This window comes from Battus philenor, unplaced genomic scaffold, assembly GCF_028537555.1.
Source record: "Battus philenor isolate CCGP_79_NKW_IND1 unplaced genomic scaffold, ilBatPhil1.0.hap1 SCAF_22, whole genome shotgun sequence".
NCBI lineage: Eukaryota > Metazoa > Arthropoda > Insecta > Lepidoptera > Papilionidae > Battus > Battus philenor.
In genome coordinates this window covers 574,085-599,167 of record NW_027181685.1, presented here as the reverse complement: position 1 = coordinate 599,167, position 25,083 = coordinate 574,085, and the positions used below count along the sequence as shown (strand labels likewise).

General features: G+C 35.6%; 1 protein-coding gene across 1 annotated transcript in view; it reads right to left on the bottom strand.

Annotated features, from left to right (window-relative positions):
* Nucleotides 1–25,083, bottom strand: part of ldd (lipid droplet defective) — a 137,744-nt gene that overhangs the window by 73,260 nt on the left and 39,401 nt on the right. The window contains exons 2-9 of the mRNA XM_068766793.1: nucleotides 12,538–12,631; nucleotides 9,846–9,936; nucleotides 8,442–8,571; nucleotides 6,337–6,479; nucleotides 4,952–5,079; nucleotides 3,250–3,429; nucleotides 1,856–2,022; nucleotides 393–692 (exon numbers count right to left, since the gene is read on the bottom strand). Coding sequence (XP_068622894.1) covers nucleotides 393–692; nucleotides 1,856–2,022; nucleotides 3,250–3,429; nucleotides 4,952–5,079; nucleotides 6,337–6,479; nucleotides 8,442–8,571; nucleotides 9,846–9,936; nucleotides 12,538–12,603 — 1,205 coding nt within the window. The 5' untranslated portion in view covers nucleotides 12,604–12,631. The remainder of the gene's footprint in view (nucleotides 1–392; nucleotides 693–1,855; nucleotides 2,023–3,249; nucleotides 3,430–4,951; nucleotides 5,080–6,336; nucleotides 6,480–8,441; nucleotides 8,572–9,845; nucleotides 9,937–12,537; nucleotides 12,632–25,083) is intronic.

Sequence of the window (25,083 nt, the reverse complement as noted above, 5' to 3'; positions counted from 1 at the left end):
GAGTATTACATATAAAATTTACTACTTATCCGGAGTAAGAAAACTGTAGAAACTGGCGCATAGGTAGAAATTAAATCACTCTTAGATATTTAATGGATATTTAATGGAATCAGGCGTTACCTCGCGGAAGTCCATCCTAAGTAAGAAAAAGACCAATATTTAACCACTTCCGCACATGCAGTGGTAGTCATGCAATAAAGTGCACCGCTCGCCAGCCCGCTGATAAGTGCGTATGCGGCAAACAATGGGAATCACACAACCGCCACCGCCAAATTACTCAACACGTGTTTCACCCATCCACAGGGCATCTTCAGGAGTTATGTTACACCGATTAGTGCCAAACACAAAGTAAATCACTTTTAGATTAAAAAGTTTTTACATTTCATACTTACACATTAAATGCATTAAATGCGTCAACAGAAGTCCGATTACCAGAAATATCGTCAAATACTTCAACGGCATTTGTAAAAATATTAGACACATCCTCAATTGTTGCTTTTAAGTCTATTCCTTTATTATCTTCGCTTATTTCTAGGTCAGTTACTTCATCTGGAGTTTGCTTTCTTTGCTTTTCTAGAAATCTATTTAAATATTGTATTGCCATTATAGCTGAGTTAGCGAAGTCTTTGACGGATTTGTATGATTGCGTATCACCGAAGTTTGGTTCAATGTAGTCAAGCAGATTTGAAATTCTGAAATAGGAAGACGTAAGGTTAGATAAATAGGGTTAGATGTTAGATGTAAGTCTGTGAACAACACGCTCACGTTCATAATGTTAACTTCTCTTGGTACCATAAAATCAGTAAATCTTACAATACATTCCTGTGACAGATTAATGTTTGTTAAACAATGTTATTACTATATAAATGAATTTTGGAGTATTTTGTTTTTAAATCTATTGTTCTCCTATAATTTTTTGGGCACAGGGACTTTGATTTCACTAAGTTTTCTAGGTTTGTTCAAAGCGGAAATGTACCAGTCATTGTTTAGTTTTTGCAGTGTTTGCAACTGTAATGCCTTTTTATATGCACCTGAATATTTATTTTTGGAAACCAATTAAATTTTAATAAACAATTACGTTACAATTTTAGTAAAAACACAGATTAATTATGTTGAACGCGGAAGAAAAACCAAAATTACATGTGATTATAATAGGTTTTCGTAATATATTTCGTTTTTATTTTTGTTCTTGTTTCTAAAATGTACACAGAATAATGATTCTTGCTCTATTACTTTATATTAGTTTTTGGTGGGGCTTCAAAATTAAAACAGTTTATAAAGGATAAACAAAAGATGGACAATTATCACATTAAACTGAAAGGGACGAGTAGGAAAGAGAAAGGCGAACGATTATAATGGAATGTCAAGTCTTAGTAGGTACCGACAAATCTGGATGGATCTAGAGTAGGTCTTTTCTCGTGACAGATCTACGGTAATTTAAAACAAACCACTCTAACAATCTCACTAATTTATTTACTTGTATTTGGGTCTTATTTTTTTCCATTATAATTCAAAGCTGCTACAAGTATGCCTACAAAGTTCTGGGTGATGGATTTTGAGTGTTGTATCATCTCTATAAAATAAAAAAAATAGTCGCCGAGATTTGTGTCGTTTAATTAGTTTTTTTTCATTATATGTACACACTGAATATATTCGGAGAAATGTTATTGATAGAGAATGTTAGACAAGGAGATTTCTCGCACTGTTGTCGTCTTAGTCGACTCTTGCAGGTGTGTAAGTTTTTGGAAAGTAAGTAGTTTAAATTATTTTAATTATTGCTAGCTAAATGTAATCTTGTCTTAAATAAAAATAGCGTTTCAAAATCTTTATATTATTATATCGTAAATATACTTACACATCTAAATGAATGTAACTGAAATCCGGTGTTTCACCGTGAATGATCTCTGTGATTTCCGGTGGAAGGAAACTTTGCAGTGACATCATGCGCAATACGGCGTCCGCCATCTTGCCTAGCTCCGTGATCCTATCGTCCTTTGACAATTTGTAGTACATATTTCCTAGCTGTTGAAAAAAAATATATTTGTTTATATGTTCTTTCATGTCCTGTAGAATAGCTTAGGAAATAATTCCATACATTGGATATTAATCCACAAAAATGGACTCAAGTGTACTGCCGAAATAGATAGGTCGGGGTAAGTGACTAGATGCCATTGTAATATCGGTCATTGTAGCGATCTTTGTGGGATTACTACACCTTGCTATGAGTGATCAGTTGATACCAAAAATAAGTTTACATTTCTCACATTGCAAGACATTACATTGAAAGCTACGAGTAGAGTCTTTCAAAGATCCATGTAGAAGCTTTTGTTTAAAATTTATCTACAGGATAGCACCAGCAATAAGGATATGGTGGTGAGCAAGTCACAGGGGACAAGCATCATGATCTTAAAGTTCTAGAATAGAAACCACTAACTGGCAACGCAAGGTAAGAGATCTTAAGCCTCTGGATTGGGTAAAGCGCATAGCAATCCTTAAATATTTAATAGAATCAGGCTCAATCAGGGAAGTCCATTCTAAGTAAGAAAAGGACCGTGCGGAAGTGGCTAAATATTGGTCCTTTATTTGCATAGCAATTCATTATTCAGTGCTATCCAAGATATAGACATCAAGCTAGGAAGGCAGAGAATGGCAGCGTCACCTCCCCGGTACACGAACACTGCGAGGAAGTCGTGAATAATGCCTAAACTACGCCTAAGGTTGGACAATAGTGATGAATAGCTGTGACATAGTAATAAGAAAACAAATTTAACAGCTGAGACAAATAAACATGCAAATGAAAAAATGTAATGTTATTAGGGCCGAAAGGTTCTCGAGTTGTGAACACTAGCTGGTAGGCGCGGCGTGGGTTTACCCCCACCAGGTGGACAACGACATAGTCAATGTCACTGGAAGTCCTTGGGCAGAGCTGGACCGGTCATGGTGGGGATATTTGGAAACCCATGCCTTGCAGTGAACGTCCATCGCCTGAAAATAAGAAAAAGAAGATGTTTTCTGTTTCAACTGAAGAGATCCATATCTTCCAACACACTTTTAAGGTTGATGTATTTATTGTTTTTAGTCACAAAGACAAAATTTCTGCAATTATATATCTTTAGGACAGAAAACCTGACCGCGGCTGTAGAAGTACATTCAGTGTTGTACGTATAAATGACTAAACCGTGTTATACGATACCGCGTTGTATGAGGGTTACATGTAATCATATATAAATAATCAAATTATTGACATACCATTTGAAGATACTTTCCCAAATCCATATCAAGCAATAGATCAATGAGTAACTTTTGTGTCTCCTCTGATGATAAGGAACATACTTTCTCCACCAACTTATCCAAGTCTTCGAGATTATTCATTTTAATTGTCTTAACAACTGATTCTGGCTTGCATTTATCTAAATCTCCTTCTAATACCTGTAACAATAATACAATTAATAAAAGAAGAAATAACATTACAGATTTTATTGTAAAATTCTTCTCCTTCTTCTTAACCTTTTGACATCTACTACAAGGCATTGGTCGGCCCCAAAGATGATTGGTCCATAGCTGCTCGGTTCCAGCGACTTCTGGCGATCTTAACTATATCGCCGTTCCATCTAGTGAGGGTTCTACTCGCGATCAGAAAAATAGTTGAGAATTTCTATCTGATCAAGTAAGAAAAGGACCAATATTTAGCCACTTCCGCACATGCAGTGATAGTCGTGCAATAAAATGCACCGCCCGCTAGCCCGCTGATAAATGCGTATGCGGCAAACAATGCGAATCACACAACCGCCACCGCCAAATTACCCAAAACATGTTTCACCCACAGGGCATCTTCAGGAGTTATGTTACACCGATTAGTGCCAAACACAGAGTCTATCGATATCTGATCTTATTTAGCTTGGTGATAATAACAGTTTATTCACTTCTAGAAATTACAAAAGTGCTCCTACAAAGTGGACAGCATCAAAATCTCTGGATGCAAGCTTCCAACGAGTTCTGTTGTAAATTTATGGGGAAAGTCATTGTACAACAGGTGCAACGAAATGACCTTTTGTTTTGACGAAAATAATTATTTTCGTAACTCTTTAAATGAAGAAAGTGATGTATTCGTCATCTTCATTATTTCTACCATACGTCCGCCACTGGACATAGGCCTCTCCTGTGTATTTTAAATAGGACCAGTTGGAAGCGGCCTGAATCGTTTCAAGTTTATAGTATTGTTACAAAGCATGAGTTACAGAACTCTCTGAACAATAAACGCGGAACCCTGGGATCGGGAAGTGCGGTGAACACGTGTGACTTTAAAGTTATTTATAGATTTTAGTGTACGGTTCTCGGAAATTCTAACCGAGTACTATCTCGAACTTACTAGAACCTTATCCGTAGTATAAACAGATATACTCCCCATGTTGACAGTTGAGTTTTGTTTTTGAGTTATAAGATTAAGATCTACGATCAGTGATACCAAGTGACTATTTGGCAAGTTATTTGGACAGTGATTTCTTGAGTAATTTAGAAGCGAAGTTTGGACTAAGCGAAAATATACTTTGTGTTAAAGTAGGGTGACCATCTGATTTGTGAATAAAAGAATCGTTGTGAACCGGTGGTTTTCTTTCCGAGTCAGAACCCACAGTACGTAACGATATTTAAGAATTTTTATTTTGACACAAAATACGTTTTATTTTAAATCTATGGGGTAAGAAGCTGTGTCCGATGAACGTGATTGAAATGATGACGATGTTTTAGACAGTAGAACTAAATTAAACGCCAATATTTTGCTAAAGATTACAGATAGTTAGCGGCGTAGGTAAGCCCCCTGTAGGTAGACTGAGGAAATAGTTTAGGTGGCAGGAAATGATGAATGCGGGCAGCGCAGGACCAGGTGATGTCTGAGGTTGACTAAAACGCTACTCAAGTAGTTTCGTTGTAACATAAAGTAAGTTATACTTACACCTTCGAAGCTAAGCTGTGACTCCATCAAGTTATTAGCGATATGTTGACTGACGCCGAGTGTTTTGGATAAATATCTTTTCACCCTGTCCGGGTTTCTAAATAGATCTTTAACAGGGAGGCCGTTTTCTGAAAGCAGTTGTAAGATAAGCCAGTTTTTTTGTGGAGGCATGCTACGGCGGCGACAGGACTTCAGTTACATTAATATAAAGGTGTATTTGGCGATTCGTTCATTCAAATATTGAACGTTTCTAAATGCAAAATTGAACGCGACGTTACTAGAGTCTCTGACGTCTTTCACGTTCTTTATTTGAAGACAAGCGACTCGCTTTGGAAATATCGATCTGTTTAGTTTTTGTGCATCTTTCTTAATTACACTACGTATATTACATAGCAATGAAAGTGTATAAATTAGTTAACTCGCTTGTTCGATATTGTATCCGAACGTAACACTTTTTATTATTGTACTTGAGTGCGTGTATCGGAACGCACGGCGTCTTTCACCGGTTTCTGTCAAAGGCAATTTTTGCATCGTCATCCATCAACGGACATTACAAGTGTAACATATTTGATTTCTTTACATTAAAAAATTAATTAAATGTGCTTGTTTTATATCGATACCTAACATCGCTTTTAATTTTACCGTATTATTCTTATTAAAATAGTAAAATGAATAGTGAAGGATATTATAAAATGTGCAATCATATAGGGTGTCCGATGACAGAATTTGCATTTTAAATTTAAATTTTATGATAATTATTATTAATAAATATTTATTTTAGCAAAAAATAACGAGGAAAATTATGCGTATTTAATAAGTAATAAATAAAAATTGTCTAATTGCTGATAATATCATTAGGCACGCTCTTGGAATTTGACCTGGAATTTTGCTCCACTTGAAATGATTGTATGATAGCACTAACTTTATGAACGACATTTTCTTTAAGCGCTGAGATCGTCACTGGGTTCATCTCTTAGACATTATCTTTCATATACCCCCACAAAAAATTCCATAGGGGTAAGATCCGGTGATGAAACGACTTATCAATTTTTATTATTTAATTATTGGCTTAGTTTAGTTACTTTTATCAGTACTTTACTTCGTTCTGTTGTATTAATACTTTTATTTTTATCCCAATTTTTTTTCTTTGTAATATAAGTTAGTATTATAAATTCTTTCTCTGATTTTGTCCTAGCAAGGTAAGAGTGGATTAAAAGTTAATTGCGAGCTATATTTATAGCAATGTAACCCGATGTTTTGTTAAGAACATTACCTGTACAACATTAACTGTAATAATGTTTTGTATGTTTGTCATTACATATGGAGAAGAATACATTATGAGGAAACATGGTTAGGTAGACAACTCACGTCAAAAAGGTACTCACTTGTCAAATAAATGAAGTCTGGGACATCAGCCACGTCGGATAAAGTTGCCAGAAGTTTGAGAGCTTGGGGAACGCTTGCAGCTGTCTCCATCACTGAAGAATTGGTGAAGAGTGGTGACAACTGACTCTTCAGTTTCGTTAACCTGTTTAGTAAGTACTTGGTTAGTTACAAAGTAGAGGGCTATGTACGAAGATTCTGTGATATTAAAAATGAGGAGATAGCCTGATTTGCGAAAGTGATTTTTTTAATATTACTGTGTTTGCTTGAGGGTCTTTTTTTGTTTCGGTGGGGGAAATCTTCCGGTATTCAAGATGCTCTGCCTCTGGGGGGAGGACAGGGGTATGTGGGATTCCTACCCACTAAAACCCCCCCGGTGGTCGCCCTCTGCGCTAAACGGGGGACCGCGGTATCTCCCGGTCATGGATCGCCACACGGTCTTCCCTCGCGCCGTGCTATTTTTCGATAGCCCGTCCCGGGGTATGCGTGGATACGCTACCCCCGAAACCCTTGAGGTGCTATCACGATGGTTCGAGACCACGTCGAACCATCGTCCGCCTCAGAGTCGCCGAAGCTAGTGGGAGTTTAGGGCCCCCACCTTTTGTTTTATAGGTTGGCTGTACGTATTTTACTGTTGTATAATATTCTTTCCAAAAAAATCTATTTTTCCCTTCATCTAAACCCTTGCTTGAGGGTCTAGATGAAGGGAAATATAAAAAAACTAATAGTAATGTGAACATTCGGTTTAAAAGATCTGTATCAAAATTGAAACTCTAGGTTATTAAGGGTTAAAGGATTGCACGTTTGAAATGGCAGTGGCAGTGCTCGTTCAATCGTCGATCTAACTTCTTCCCAATTTGTTGGTTTTACTATTGCCACACATACCACCAGGCATATGAATATATCTGAAGTCTGGAGTTAATTACATAGCCATTATGATTTTGATACCCAGTTCTTACCGCTAATGCAAGCGGGCTACTGATGCCCATAGTGTTGTCGTCCAAACAACCGAACCTGTTGATCTAGTTGCATACCATCTGATGGCAACCCAAGACTGTTTATCTTGGAGATTATAGAAGAGTCTTATGTCTTGTAGTACGATGAATTAAAGGATACATCGAAATCATCATCATCATTCTTATCTATTATGTTGAAGGTTACAGTAAGGGTGTATTTATGAAATCCTAAACTATTGCTTATGCGATGGATATGGTAATCATGAATTAACCTACCTTCTAGTTTTTCTCTCTCCTTATCTAACATATATGCCAATATTTAATCCAGGGGCGTCTCTAGCTAGTATAGCGCCCGTGTGCAATGAAACCCTGGCGCCCCCTAGACCTGACCCCCTTCCGCGGCTATAACTATTATTTTTACTGTCGCTTCTAAACTTTAAATACGTGATATAAGGTTTTTTTTATAGTCCCCGCTATTGGGGACCTCTAGTTCCCTTATCTCGTGTGGGGCAGTGACTTTTTATTTTTTATTATTATCATTCTCCTCTTTCATCTATCATATTATCTGTCGTACTGTTTATTTCGTTCTACAATTTTCCCAGTCTTACTCTTTCATTCCATTAGCCATACATCCATTCTCAACCACTACATTCTTGGTTTTCTTACTATTTTATTTTGCAACATAACATTTAATGTTCAAACATTTAACACATATTTTCTTTATAATTATCATATTATATTATATTGTTTATTGAACTATTTTTGGTAATACTTTATTTATTTTATTTAAATGTTTTAGTGTTTGCTTTACTTTTTTATTCATATTCAAGTCTATTTGATTCTATTACTGTGTTTTATTTTTACCTGATATTTTTAGCTGTGAAATAAGGTTTATTTCGAGTTAAAACAAAATGTTGGAAAAAGAAGCCGCCCATTGGGCGCTCGTGTTTGATAACTGCCGCTATCGCACTAGCTTGCCGCTTCTGTCATATCATTGTTGTACTATGATGGTCCAAGACGATGCTCTTAGCTGTCTCAGGGAATGCCGCGGCGCCTCCAAGAACAGTAGCGCCTTTGTGCATTGCACACCCTGCACTATAGGTTAAGCCGCCCCTGATCGAAATACTCATATTTATCATATAAACACTCACTTGGAGTTCGAATAGGAAGGTATTTCTTCAAATTCATCCATCGGTGAGCATTCATTATTGACGCTGCAGATGAACGACTGAAGGAACGTCATAACTCCAGCGCTGGGCAACGCGCGAGCTGGGAACTGACCTGTACATAAATTATTTTAATTAAACATAATGCTTATGAGACGTTGTAGAAGTTGGTTACATGTTAAATATGTATGCTTGTTGCGATTTGGTGAAAAATTAAATACAGTGCAGTGTAACAATTCCCACAATTCAATTTCCCACTTACTATATCAAATTAAACTCTATATCTTGTCATTGTTTTATGTGAAACTTAATTTTGATGTCATAATTATTTATGCGCGCCATCTATTGGCATACTAGACACCATTTAGTATGATTGTATAGCTTTTTTTTGTTTCACATATCTATATCTAATTAATTTACTTCTACATGATTTAAGTATATTTATATAAAAATATAATTAGCTCTGTCTTATAATTATTTGTGTATGAAAATAATTTCAGGGCAGTGGATTTCTTAATGTAGATTTAATTCATGTCGTAGCACACTAGATGGCGCTAGTAGTCGATTTAATAGCGATTATTGTAAATATTCTGTCTTATAGCATATAAGGTGAGATAAAAAGATTATTCATGATCTACAGCTGGCTTTAATTACATGTCCGCATTACTAATTTATAATATATTTATGTTATACTATTTCTGATTTTCCTATTTATTTTATATAAACTTCATCAGCGGCGCTTGATGATCTGCAGAGGTTAGAGTCATAGTCCGTCAGGAAACTCCTCGTGAACTTATACTTGCAACACGGCCACATTGTATGGAAGAGCTTAGAAAATATAGAGAAGATCATATTTGTTGGTAATGTAGACGGTAGGCTTTCTACAAAAGGACTCAAGAAGGCTTTAGATCAGCCAGAGAGCGATGCAGAAGGCTATGCTCGGAGTTTCGCTGAATCAGAAATGAGAAGATACTCATAAGAACAGAACCGAAAAGTGTAATTTAATAAAAGTTTACATCACGTGTGTAATAAAATGGATTAATATATATAGCTACTTCCGCTATGCAGCAGTAGTCGTGCAATGAAGTGCAACGCCCGCCAGCCCGCTGTTAAATGCGCATGCGGCAAACTATGCGAATTACACAACCACCACCATTAAAACACTCAACACGTGTTTCACCCCTCCACGGGGCATCTCCAGGAGTTATGTTACACCGATTAGTGTGTTAGTGGTTAGACTCTGTGTTTGGCATTATTAGTCCCTTTCTTACTTAGGATGGACTACCGCAAAGTAACGCCTGAATCTATTAGATAATAAAATGTATAAAAATGGAACATATCACCTATATAAGTTTAATATTACTTGTAATGTATTAATAAAACACTTACATGTCGGAAAATCTTGGTTGTCCACATTAATTCTAACTATATACAGACTCATTATAACCGCTGTACCCCAAACCACGCCAGCGAGTGTTATCTGCAACAAAATTTAAAGTTTACACCGAAACTAAGTTAAATATTAGGCGGATCGCAAAGTAGTGTAGTTTCTGTCGACATATTTTACAGCATCTAAGTGAAGAAGCTGCTGGATTGATGAGAGTCAACAAGTTCTCAGCTGGTAAACAAAATTTCTTCACAGATATAATGGCATTATATCATTTAATTCTAGTATAGATGTAGTTATTGTTGCTATTCTTGGTTCTTCCATGGTTCCACAGATGGTGTAGTATTCTTGCATATCTTCTATATTAGAATATTCTATATTAAAATTTGTATTCCATAATAAGGCCATATGTGTTATAGAAATGACTTTATACCTTTTTTCACTGTTATTCAATCGAGCAATAGAATAGAAATATATTATGGGTCAGTTTTTTAAATCTCTCAATCGAAGTAGTTCCACCTGTTGTTCGATTTGGCGCGTCTGGCGAATGATGTCGTTTCTGTTGACATATTTTACAGAAAAATCGACTGATTTTTACCACTACGGCATTGATTTTGAATACTAGATGGCAAAAGGTTAATAACAAAGTGAATATATAGTTGATTAGAAATAAAAAAACTTGTTAAAAATGTAGTCGTGTGAATTTAACTTGAGAAAGCGACATTACTTTCCGGTCCTTATATATATTTATTATTTATAATGTATATCCAACTGAGATAATCGACTTTGTGTGGTTCACCAAGCATTTCTAAAGTTAAATTTGTTGTATAGACTTTATCTCATCAATGTATTGTTATTAAATTAATTATAATAAAATGGTGGTACATACTAAACCGAAACAACTAATAACAACCGATCAAAACTGAGCGAGCCATGATAAGAAAGCTACGCACGTATTATACTTAGTCTTGCCATAAATATTGTTATAAAGAAAAGCACGATTTTTTTTATACGTAACATTTATTCCTTTCATAGTGAGTTAGTTTAATACATCAATATATAACTATTAAAAATATACAATGTTTATTCGAAGCGGTCTCCATTGGCTGCAATACAGTCTTTTAAACGTTGAGGCCAGTTATCAATAGCAGCACGAACTCTTTCTAGAGGAAAATTCTTCACTGCCAACCGAATGGATCGTTTTAGGGACTCCAAATTATCATGGCGTTTAGAGCAAGCCTTACTCTCTAAAACTGACCATAAATCATAATCCAATGGATTTAGGTCAGGACTTGACGACGGCCAGTTTTCAGTGCTGATAAAGTCCGGAACGTTAGTTTTCAACCAAGATTGGGTGGATCGAGCTCTATGACCCGGTGCCGAGTCTTGTTGGTGTTAGTTAAAGGCTTAACTACCGTCTCAAGAATGGTATTTTGATAAACTTGTGCCGACGTTTTAATACCTTTTTCACAAAAATATGGCTCAGTCACCCCTTCATAGCTAACACCCCACCAAACCATCACTGAAGTGGGATAATGCCCACGTTGTACTCTGTTTACTAATTGCGAAGCTTCTTTAGAGCTTCCAGCATAAATACGGTCATTTTGTTTATTAAAATACTGCTCAATTGTAAAAATTTTCTCATCCGTAAACAAAATTTTTTTGTGACCTCCCTTTGCGTACCGCTTAAGTAGTTGTTTGGATTTTACCACCCTATTCTTCTTTAAATTATCAGTTAAGAAGTGACCAGTACGTCTCTTATAGGCTGCAAGTCCTAAGTCATCTTTTAATATACGCGACATGGTTCTAGGAGCTATCTTCATCTCCCGAGATAAAATCTTTTGCTTACGGACAGGATTTCTTCGAATTCTTTCCCTAACTGCTTTAATCACCTTTTTCACACGAACGGTACGTGGACGGCCAGATCTTTTTCTGTCACAAACAGAGGAGGTATCATTGTACCTATCAATAGCCCGGTAAACAAACATTTGACTAATACCAAGCGGGTGGAGGGTTTTAAAAATTGCACTTTTCTCCATACCTACTTTATGTAAGGCAATCACAGCGATTCGGTTCTCTTTATCACCCCACTCCATTTTAATATAACAAAATATTTAACAATATAATGGCGCGAAAATAAGAAAACACATCAAGCAATCATATAAAAATGACAGATTCCAAATTCAAACGTAATATTTTCTTTTTTTGAATAGTAACAGTATTTATGGCCAGACTAAGTATATACGCTTGTATCGAAAAAACGCAGCCAAATTTATCACAATTTTTTAAGTGTATTCGTTTTTTCGTTATATCCTAATGTCTATTAAAAATAAAGTTTTGTAAATTATTAATAACATACATAATGTGCGGCCCGACAAAAAATTATAATTTCCATTGATTGATAAAAAAGGTTGCTCACCCCTGGCTTAGCAGATTAACAAAGTGTTATATGTGAAGAATTATACTCTGCTACGTGATATCACTCTTTACAGCTGTACAAGAAGCCATTAAGGCTTTGCTCCGGAGGTCCAACAATTGGAAGTAACCACCATATCCCAGCGGATGGGCAGATTGAATTGGCAGTGGATCTAAACATTCTGGAAAGCCTTGGTCGTCAGAAGACGCTGGAAGAGCTATGAAGGCGTACTTCCAGAAGTAGACGTACGCCTATGTAAACATGATGAATGAACTCACCGGATTTCTCTTCCTCACGAGGTAATCCTTCCAGAGCAGCAGCCGGATCTGTCGGCTGGCCGCCATTTTGAAGCTGAAGTTTGCACCACCATCACTGCATAGAACAGACAGATTAATGTAAGATTTAGTACCATTCGACATTATGAAGCTAGATACAAAACCAGAAAGATAAGATGCTTGATAATAAAAGCTGTTCCTATGTTGCCCTATTTCATTAAGACATTGACTGCATGCACTAAGGAGATATGTTTATCGCTACTCTACAATTATTACCTATAACATGAGAACTATAAGATTATAAGAGAAAAGTTTATTCTTATTTATTGGAGATAAACAGTAACAAAAGGCAGTAAGAAAGTACAAACTTAGAAATATAAAATTAGTTACAATTGTTACCTTATAACTATCTCACTAAGAACATTTAATGATGTAAAGTCAAACAATGACAAAACAAATAAAAACATTACTAAACAGGGATCAAAGATCCAGCGCATTCTGCAGATCACACCGCAATAATTATTGTCACAGCAAGCCGTCACGTTCCAATGAGGTTTAAATTGTATTGTATGTATTCAATAATTTCGAACGAAATTGTCTTTTAAAAGATACGAGATAGCACGAGAATATATAAATATCACTAATATATGAATTGTGGAGGTCACATATCCTGTAAAAGTGTGCACGTTTACCGATATTTGTCTTAGCTGTTGATAAAAAAGAGAGATCTAGAACGCTCTTTACTCTCTCTCTCTCTCTCTTGTAAATATTATGACAATTAATTGTCGATATATACATATTGATGAAGAGTGGTGATAGCTCAGCGGTAGTGGAGTGTGACTTAGGTCGCGGGTTCATTTCTCGGGATACTTATTTTTTTCTCTTTTTCAGCCAATGGACGCCCATGCAATGCATATGTCCAAAGATAGCTGCGATGATTGGTCTTCCGGACTTCCGGCGACCATAAATATATGGTCAGTCTACCTTGTGAGAAGCCTTCCCTCGCGTCTACCGGTCGTGGTCACCACTCGAAAACCTTTCGATCCCAACGGCCATCACTCACACGAGCAATAACTCGGAATACAATCTTATAATTCAGACTTAGTGCGTTAATTATATAGGATTATCACTGTTCACAAAAATATCTTAACACTGTGAGCGCATACCCGTTTGCGTTCCAAAATACTACTTTCTGGTTTTATTATCAATTATTTCATTCATATACATCAGTCAATAAACGTCTGCGGCAAAACATGGGCATTCCCTAAAGATCGTCACAACGACCAGTCTATCGCAGCAGAGTTATTTAAATATATATTTTTAACTCTATTCAAAATCCAGACGAAAGGTACCTATTGTCTATTGTTTCTGAGGATGTTAATGCTTAGCCCTAAGACTTTTACAGCTTTATCGGTACTGAGTTCACGGAGCGGAAGGGTCCGTAAAGACGATAATATAATATCACATTGCAATCGCCAACCCGTCTACCAAGAGTGGCGATGATGATATATCTCCCCATAGATATCTTTGTAACAGGTTTATACTTTGCAGCGGGCATCGATAGATTCAAACAAGGATATATATAAGATTGGTTATAGATATAAAAGATTTAAAGGCACAAATGAATAGCGTATCTGTCATGAAAAAAAAAGTTTAAAATAAATGAACTAATATTTCCAATAATCCCATAAAAAGAGATCACTTTAAATGCGAGTGGCAAATAACTTCTGACAGTATAAAGTCTGCAGAGACAAATAGATAGAATAATAATTAATTTTTAAAGATAAAATAAATGTAAGATAAAATTAAAGAATAAAAATAAATAAAATGTACCTAGCCACCTTAGAGTAAGAAGATGATGGAAGAAAGGCGAGGAAAGAAAGAAGGTATAAAAGAGCAAAACGAAAGATATTGTGAAGGACAAAAGTAAAGAATGAAAGATATTGTGACGCGTGAAAGAGAGTGATAAATGAAGAAAAGACTGAAAAAATTATTGAACAATAAAGTCCCTGATCTTAAAAAGTTAGGGGTACGAGAGGCCCCCAATAGCGAGAGCCATAAAAAAAAATAATTTTCACACGTAATTTTTCTATCATTAAGTTTTCTATTATTTATAAAACCATTAATATTTAGATAGGTTGTTAAATACATTGATATTGTCAGTAAATGGGTAAAGCTTTACATTTATAATCAAACATTTTATATGAATAAGATTTTTACACTTACCATAATATCTATAAAACTCTGAGGCTTGAAGCCAAGAAATTTTGGTAAATATATTCCTTTTATAGAGTAGAAGTGACATAAGAAAGAAATTTCACAAATTTCGACACGTGTGGTAGTAAAAAGTGCGTAAATTAACAGAAACAAAGAAAACAGGCGGTGGACGGATTTTCTATAATAGAGATAATAAAACACTCTTAACATGTCTCATCGCAATTTATGAAGATTTTCCATTCAGGCCGCGTGGGGCGTATACGACCCACGCTTAAAAGGTTTCAAAAAAGTCGTTTAAGACATACGCTTTACACTTAGTCAACTGCAAAGCTATAATTAACAGGAAAAAGTTATAAATTTTAATATGCATTACGTATGCGTATTTTTCAATGAGAACTGCAAATGGCCTGAACGGAAAGTGAAGCGGGGGTTTATACGTCCCACATGGCTTGGAATGTGTTAAAGAAAAAGTTTCGTAAAAATTACAATACATTGTCTATATACGGATGGCCGCGAAGGCTTTTAGATCCTGGAGTGAAAAACGTGGATTGTAATGCAAAACGATATTCTACACCAGTGAATCCCAAAGTGATCTATATCGACCCCTAGGGGTCTATGACAACCTGCAAGGGGTCTACGTCAGCGAAAAAAAATTTGAGGGTCCATGAAATGAAAATGGGGGTCCACGATAGTGGATCTCAACATACACTGATAGTACCTATTTACTTACATCATATCATCTTATAATATCAAAACATTTACATTATTTATAAAAGTACCTATGAAGTAAAAAAATTGTTATATAAGTTTATAAAATTTTGTAAGTTGTAGGATGTTGGTACAATAGATTGGTTTAGTTGGTATAGTAGATATAAAATTTAATTTTGAGTAGTTTTAATTTAAATTCAATTAATAAATGTATAAATTAACATGTGTTTTTACTTTAAGTTTTTAACACTAAACTTTACTACAGTTAGAAATTTGCAGGAAATCAATATCAGGTAAGTAGGGGGTCTACCCAACACGGAAAAACATGGCAAGGGGTCTACGACACAAAAAAGTTTGGCGAACTCTGGTCTACACGGTGGACAGACAATATTGTTAAAGTTGTCAAAGGCGCTGAAGGGTCCTGTTGCAAATCTATAGGGGAGGCTTATATCCGGCTTATGTCCTGAAATGATGATGATTACATAGGAGATATATCAGCATGAAAATCGTTGCACTCGACGTTGCTGATATAATCACGCTAGCTGTAATTATTGGGTCAGCAGAGTTAATGGTGTATCATTACGTAAAACGCAGCGATTTGTAATTAAAAGTCGTGACATTATCTAATTTTCATATCATTTTTGTCTCTTTCATTCCGTACAGTTTATTAGATTTTTAACTAGTTTATTGCTCTCACTATGCTCGTAATATTCAGGTTTAAAACTTTAGGTGTCGGTATGTCATCATAGAATATGAATATAGAGAACAAACGAGTAAGAAGAAGCTGCAAGGCTGTATCAGAAATGAGGTAATCTGCAGAAGAACCAATATCACCAATGTAGCTCGGAGAATTGCTCGTCTGAATGGCAAAGAGCAGAGCACATCGCTTGTGTAGACGGCAATTGGAATGGAAAAGGTTCTCAGGTGGAAAGACCCTCTACTATATACCGACACCATAGGTAGAATCGCTGGATTGGACTTTCAGTGACATTATTTATTATTTTTTCAGTTAGTCCTTTTCATTTTTTATTTACACGTAAAACAAGAAATATAGAGATGCATAATAAATAAAGTTAAACCTTTTTAATGACATCAGTTACATAATCTGTACAATACAAACAGTATAGCCAAAGAAATGTGAAAAAAATACCTGATTTTATAAAAAAAATGATTAACCCGTTCACTGCGTGCCCAATTTTGAAGAACTTTTAGCTGGTGCGGCTGAGGTCGAATCAGCCTCAAGCTGAAATTCCTAGTAGTGCGGTTGAGGCCTTTTCTGCCTCATGTTCATCAATATTTTTTTACAATATTAAGTCAATGCTTCGCAGACATAAAGAAAGCTATATTTGTCTTTGTCATACCTCATACGGTTGAGTGTAAACAGCCGCCGCACTAGAGAGAAAACAAGAGTTTTACGCGCCGCACCAGTGCAAAGTTTACCATGAGGCTGAATCGACCTCAAGCCGCAGTGAACGTGTTAAGAAGATTTATTAGTAGAATATTACTTAAATGATTCTCATAAAACCGGAACTTTACCGCCGGAAATACGTGGAGTTGAATTAACGAGTTCCGGAAAAACGATACGTCACGGTATATCGTATATTGTCCGGGTGAATGCTATTGAAGGACGGTTTTGAATAGACAATGGGGTTGTCTGTTTAGCAAATATTCGGTGGCAAGCAGACCGTAACAAAGTGTGAAATAATATTATGAAACCTTCCGATATGTTGTGACAACTCTGATCGAGCGCCGGCGACTTAGACTCGGGGCGCCGGAAGCGAAAGCGGAGATCTCTTTCCTATTCTTTTTTTAATTTTATTAAGGCTTCTACACCGTAACGGAAGTAAGAGAATGAATTAAATCAAACTTGAATATCTCATAGGTAATAAGTCACGGAGGGTGCTATGCTCTAGAAGGAATGTCATCTACCAGATCAAATCAAGAAGCAGGGGACTCTTGGACAAACAAAAGTAACGGACAAAGCCTAGTGAATTTGTAAATTGAAACAGCAACACATAGGCATATTGCATCACAGTATAAAGCATCCACCCATAGCACCGCAAGGATGTAAATATAAAAAAATAATTAGATATATTATTCAAAGTGATATTAAGTTTGTTAACAATATATATGTAGCTAATTAAAATTCAACATCGCAGTACACTGGTAGATATAGGCCTCCATATAGATTTAAATAAATACATTTAAAAAACTTTTAAGTTAAACGGTTTTTTGATACCCATATTCTGGTGGTTGTGGAAAAATATGTACCTAGTCCGCCATATTGGAACGGCGTCCATCTGAATTTTAAATTTTGACATAACCATCGTGTTTCACTAGTGTAGCCCTTTCATTTGATATCCAATTTGAGGGGGTTAAAGAAAAATACGTAATCCGCCATTTTGCATCGGCGGCCATCTTAGATTTATAATATTATTGATTTTATTATATTGTATTGTCATCTAAATTAAACGTGTGTACCAAATTTCAGATCAATCTGACAACGGGAAGGTGCTTAAATTTCAATTCTAATTTTGATCCAAATAAATTCCGTACGGGTCGAACTAAATAAAACCGATTAAAAAGGAAAGAATTGGAAGCGGCCAGTATTGGCCAGAGTTTTCCGATATCCTCAACAAGATGAACTTGTGTGTATAAATCCTATGTTGCGGTGCGGTAAGTTATATTAACTTACTTACAGCGTTTTACAATGATAGCGTCATCTTTCCACCTACTCATTGCTACTTCCACTTGCAAATTGCATTAGATTCTGTCGGTATACTTTCGTTGGTGTACGGAACTACTCATTCCTGATGCCATCTCGTATAGGGAGTTCCTCTTCAGCATAATCCCCTCCGTTATTAATTGAGTAACTTCCTTATCAATGAGGCATTCACGAATAATTTTATTCCCTCGCTTACTTAAGTTAGATCCTCTTATTCCAGTTATGTTGTAGGAGTGCCTAAATAAAATTAAAAAGAGTTCACGTTTGTTTCGGAGCCCCAAGTCTTCACTCGCATATACTGGATACAGTGTAAGATACGCTGTGTTTTGCGGACTATAGTGGAGACGATAGTCACTTAAAGCGATCATATCTTTCATGTTACCTGACCTCTTAATTGCTTCAATTACCAATCCGCCCTAGAATCAATTGTGCAGAGAAAACCTGAAAAAACCTTCTACCTAAGTAAAAAAAAGGACCAATATTTAGCCACTTCCGCACATACAGTAGTCGTGCAATGAAATGCACCGCCCGCCAGTCCGCTGATAAATGCGTATGCGGCAAACAATGCGAATCACACAACCTCCACCGCCAAATTACTCAACACGTGTTTCACCCCTCCACGGGGCATTTTCAGGAGTTATGTTACACCGATTAGTGCCAAACACAGCCTTCTACCGATTTAACCGTTTAGCGAAAGTTAGGTATGCTTGAACACAAGCATATATGACTTAAATCAGTTTTATTTATTATAAGTTTTAAGATAATCATACATTGACTTACGTAAGAAGTCGTAGATAAGAAAATCTATTAATAAATAGTTGCATAGTTGCACATCATTTCCTGCGACGAACTCCGCTTCGTGTTTTCCACTACGGTGACATTTGCAAGTCAATTTAACTTGTAAATCTCTATTATTAAGTTCTAATAAGATGTTTATTACCGATTACGTAACTGATAAAGACCTGCTATATTTTATATTCTCATATAACCTTTATTGAAATTATAACTATGTGGTTTTTTTTATACAAATAAACCTGTTTTAATGCTGAATGCCAATAAACCTACCTCAATAAACTTTTTGGTATCTTTATATATACACTAGCTGATCCCGCAAACGTTGTTTTGCAAAAAAAAATTTGATATTTTAATTTACAAATAAAAAATAAGGGTTGATCGTAGAGGGGTGAAAATTTATGGTTGTATGTATTCTTGTATGCTGTATCATAAAAAAATAAAAACAAAAAATTTCGTTAAAAAAATAAAAAAAATTTTTAAGTGTGAACAACCTTTATCACTTAGGGGTATAGAAAATAGATAGTAGCCGATTCTCAGACCTACTGAATACGCATATTAAATTTGGTAAAAATCGGTCGAGCCGTTTCGGAGGAGTACGGTAACTAACATTGTGACATGGAAATTTTATATATTAGATTTATTTTTCACTCATAATCTTTATTGTAAAAATAACTATGTGTTTTTTATACAAACAAACCTGTTTTAACGCTGAATGTAGATCGCAATAATTATTATTAAGAAAGCAACTTAAAGCCTTACGAAATGAGCCACTCTCAACAAACTTATTGGTATATTTGTATATACATATATATATCTACACATACACACATACACACACACACACAAATATATATATATATATATATATATATATATATATATATATATATATATTAAAGTTTTAATAAAAGTTTAAAATCAATATTAAAGATTATTAAAAAAGGTATATTGTTCAATCTAAGAACAGTAAACTGATGTTAATGCGTGGAATTACATGTCGCTGTTCACTCAGGAAGCTAATTATTGTAACGCGCTCTTTATAAAACTATATTTGTAAAGAGCAACTGTTGAGTTTCTCGTTGGCTCTCAGCAGAACTGCCTTTCAAAACCGGCTGTAGCTTCCTGTAGGGACAACAATGCCGACACTTTATGAACGACGATTTGAAAGTTCTTGTAAGTCCTTGTATTCGAATAAATAATATTTGGATTTTGATTTTTATTTACTTATTTAAACATTTCTAAAAATTAAATATTCTTCCTACGAAACAATATGTGCATTCGAAACTTCTTTAGTTTTAAATACTTTATGTTGATTGACGATTCTAAAGTACTTGTAACAGCTAATTCGAATAAAGAATATTTTATTTACATTTGCACATATTTTGCACATACGAATCTTATCAAAACTACTAACCATAATTCATCGTATTCGGACCATACCCTAGATTAGTTCCCCAAACTTTTTTGTGTCTAAAGACCCCTTGCCATGTTTTTCCGTGTTGGGTAGACCCCCTACTTACCTAATATTGATTTTCTGTAAATTTCTAACTGTAGTGAAGTTTAGTGTTATAAAAATTAAAGTAAAAACACATGTTAATTTATTTATTTATTAATTGATTTTAAATTAAAACTACTCAAAATAAAATTTTGTATCTGTTGTGTAAAATATACGTCAATATTTTTAGTGAAAAGGATAAACCTGATGCTTAACAAGTGTTTTTACAAGTTCAAAATGTATTGCGACTACAAAGCGAATACCAACATCCTACGACTTACACAATTTTATAAACATATATAATAAAATTTTTACTTCATAGGTACTTTTATAAATAACATAAATGTTTTGATATTATAAGATAGTATGATGTAAGTAAATAGGTACTATCAGTGTATGTGTTGAGATCCACTATCGTGGACTCCCATTTTCATTTCATGGACCCCCAAATTTTTTTTCGCTGACGTAGATCCCTTGCAGGTTGTCATAGACCCCTAGGGGTCGATATAGACCACTTTAGGAATCACTGCCCTAGATCTTCCTGTGGTAAACTGGTTTAAAATCACTTTCGTCATATCAAGATACTACCTCACACTGTTTAAGAGTTCTCTTTTTTCCAGTCACTGTGTAGTCGGTGATCAGTTTTTGTGATGACCGTTGGTTCACTAGACCCTTGTATACTCAAAAAGTAAGATGAAATTGCCATTTAAAACACCCGGGCAAAGGCAAGTATTTTTTTTCCTAGGTCGGTAGGACGGTCTATAACATTTGACAAGCGATGTTTGTGAAAAGTTGGAATATCATTTGAAGCAGAAACCATTTTGAAGGATGTTTTGTGTTTCAAGCGTGTTAAGTTTCGATTGGTCCTGAAATAGCTTAATTTTGTAAAAAAAAAACCTCAAAAATTACACTGATATTGTTCCAAAATCACCGTAGCCGCTGATTCGGCTCTGTGCGATTTCTGGCTACTCAACAAACTCAAAACGCCATTGCGGGTATGCCGTTTTGACTTGATGGAGGTGACCTTGGAAGGTTGTACCAGAAAAAGATTAAAAAGGCAAAAGTGCGTTTTATCATATTTAATGGAATCAGGCGTTACCTTGCGGAATTCCGTCCTAAGTAAGAAAAGTACCAATATTTAGCCAAAGGGATGAAACACGTGTTGAGTAATTTGGCGGTGGCGGTTGTGAGATTCGCATTGTTTGCCGCATACGCATTTATCAGCGGGCTGGCGGGCGGTGCACTTTGTTGCACGACTACCACTGCATGTGCGGAGGTGGCTAAATATTGATAATTTGATTGTTAAGAAAGACATTTCGAAAGTGGACTCGATACGTGTTTAACCTTTAAAATAAAATAAAAAATGTCATACATAGGTGTGTGAGTGTTCGAATTTTAAAAGACTAAGGTGTGTCGTTTTGAAAAATACTGAAATATACCATTAATTTTTGAATACGCTGTTCATTCACATCAATTGAGATAAATGTTCCCCCTTTATTCCATATGTAAGCAATCATTAATATATTTATATTTCTGTCCCTTCAAAATTATGGTCAACGTACATAATACATGCGAACAATCATGTCAGCGACCTCGGACTTGTGTTTGAGATTGAACGCATTAACGCGTCTAAGTCGATGACGTATTCTATTAACAACAATATATTTTTTTTTAATTAAAAAAAAGTCTTTTATCGCCGGCCGTGAATACTCCTTTTTGAGGATTTGCATAAATTCCAGTATTAATTGATTTTTAATTATAATTTTGTGGTTCTAACGTTCTGGTTTGTGGTGCTGGTTGTTGTGGAAAGCCTTATACTACTGTGATAAAAAAATAAAGTGAAATTTTCATTTTAAACTCCCAGGTATTAGAAGGGCAGGTAATTTTTTTTTAGGTTGGTAGGCCTGTCTATATCAGAGTTCCCCAAACTTTTTTGTGTCGTAGACCCCTTGCCATGTTATTCCGTGTTGGGCAGACCCCCTACTTACCTGGTATTGATTTCCTGTAAATTTCTAACTGTAGTGAAGTTTAGTGTTAAAAACTTAAAATAAAAACACATGTTAATTTATACATTTATTAATTGAATTTAAATTAAAACTACTCAAAATAAAATTTTGTATCTGTTATGTAAAATATACGTAACATTAAATGTTTTGATATTATAAGATAGTGTGATGTAAGTAAATAGGTATAGATAAGTAAAACACTATCGGTGTATGTGTTGAGATCCCCTATCGTGGACCCCCATTTTCATTTCATGGACCCCCAAATTTTTTTTCGCTGACGTAGACCCCTTGCGGGTTATCATAGACCCCTAGGGGTCGATATAGACCACTTTGGGAATCACTGCTCTATATCATTTGCCAAGCGTCTGTTTATCAAAAGTTTTAATATCATTTGACTCAAACTATTTGTAGGATGTTTTGTGAGGTCGCAATTGGTGTCAAAATCGCTCAAAATTAAAAAAGAAATCGTTCCGCAACCACCGTATTCGCCTGATATAGCTCGATGCTACTTATAGCTATTCAGCAAACTCAAAATGCCAATGCGGAGACGGCATTTTTACACGATTGAGGAGTAAGAAAAGGACCAATATTTAGCCACTTCCGCACATGCAGTGGTAGTCGTGCAACAAAGTGCACCGCTCGCCAGCCCGCTGATAAATGCGTATGCGGCAAACAATGCGAATTATACAACCTCCACCGCCAAATCACTCAACACGTGTTTCACCCCTCCACGGGGCATCATCAGGAGTTATGTTACACCGATTAGTGCCAAACACAGAATTTGTTGCACGACTACCACTGCATGTGCGGAAGTGGCTAAATATTGGTCCTTTTCTTACTAAGGATGGACTTCCGCAAGGTAACGCCTGATTTCATTAAAAAAAAAAAACGACTGAGGAGATAAAAACCAAGTCGAAGGTCTATAAAGGAAATAGATTTTTGATTGTTACAAGGATTGGAAAAAGCGTTGGCAAGAGAGCTTTTTATGGGATTACTTTGAAGGGAATGAAATTCATTTGGAACAATAATAAAATAATTTACTTTTTATAAACTCTCTGATCACAATGTTACATTGAAGCAAACGTGATGAAGGTGAACTAAAAAGAAAATAGAACTTATCGATACCAACTAAACTCTAATAGGTAGAAAAATGAAAATCATGATCAGACATCCTGTGTGACAGGCAAACCTTAGTGGAATTATATCTCATTAGATCAGGATTATGGAGATTGAAGCCGAGCGAACGGAAGTCGAATTACGTACTAAATTAGGCAGCTTGGCCGAAGTAGGTAGCCGTAACTGAGAATTAGTTCCGGCAGAATGAACGGTTCGTGTACAGAAGTGTTTCCGTTGCGTGGCAAATAAACAAGAGCCTACCTCTTTGATCCTCACAACGTGATTGGTTTTAAGAGTAAAAGGTCTAGAGAGGTTAATTTTATTTATGAGCAAACAACATTAATGCTTTTACATCTATTATTTAATGGAATCAGGCGTTATCTTGCGGAAGTCCATCCTAAGTAAAAAAATGATTGGTCCTTTTCTTATTTAGCCACTTCCGCACATGTAGTGGTAGTCGTGCAACAAAGTGCACCGCCCGCCAGCCCGCTGATAAATGCGTATGCGGCAAACAACGCAAATTACACAACTGCCACCGTCAAATCACTCAACACGTGTTTCACCCCTCCACGGGTCTTCAGGAGTTATGTGACACCGATTAGTGTGTTAGTGGTTAGACTCTGTGTTTGGCATTATCAGCGGGCTGGCGGGCGGTGCACTTTGTTGCACGACTACCACTGCATGTGCGGAAGTGGCTAAATATTGGTCTTATTCTGTATCACACATTCGGAGTGATCACTTTATATAGGTATTATTATACACTTTAAGTCTGAAGTGTGTGAGTGAGAAAGTTAAATAAGTTCTGGCAATACATATCCTGAAGACATTTAGTAAACAATAATTGATTTTAAGGTGCTTTTTATTACTATATTGTCATAATATGTCAAGTTTTAGCCAATCTCTTTATCGAGAGAACTTGACCTATATTGCATCAAATTCCAGCAGTATATTATAGTAGGTACTATCTCCGTATAGGAGAAGTTCTTAGACAATTTCGTTAGACAGTAAAGTTTATGAAATGTGTGAAGATTTTAACCGCTTGACTGCTACACGGCGCAAAAGCGCTTCATTATTTTATCTTTAAAACTGCGGCGCAGCGATTTTGCGCTGCAGATCCCGTGTGTTTTTGTTTACCTAGATGTGCTCTTTTCACCGATGTTTCACCTATAACATTTTTTAATTTATCTTTTACCACATCACTGCTTGACACTATGGTAAGGAAAATCGAACGAAAAGAATTATTAGAATTGTTTTGATATTTGTCTTATTGAGAGTGTTTTATTTGACAACATCAAGTTAAAATATGTCCCGCAGTTATTGTGTTCTTGTAAAGATTGCTTGGCATTCAAATTGTTAATGCAGATATTATACAATAAACGAGGACTAGCTAACTTATTGGTTTATTTTTTGTTATTTTGAACAAAGTTTTCTCCGAACAACCTCTGATAGCAGGTTTGACTTTTTCAGGTTATAGACAATGTCTTTAG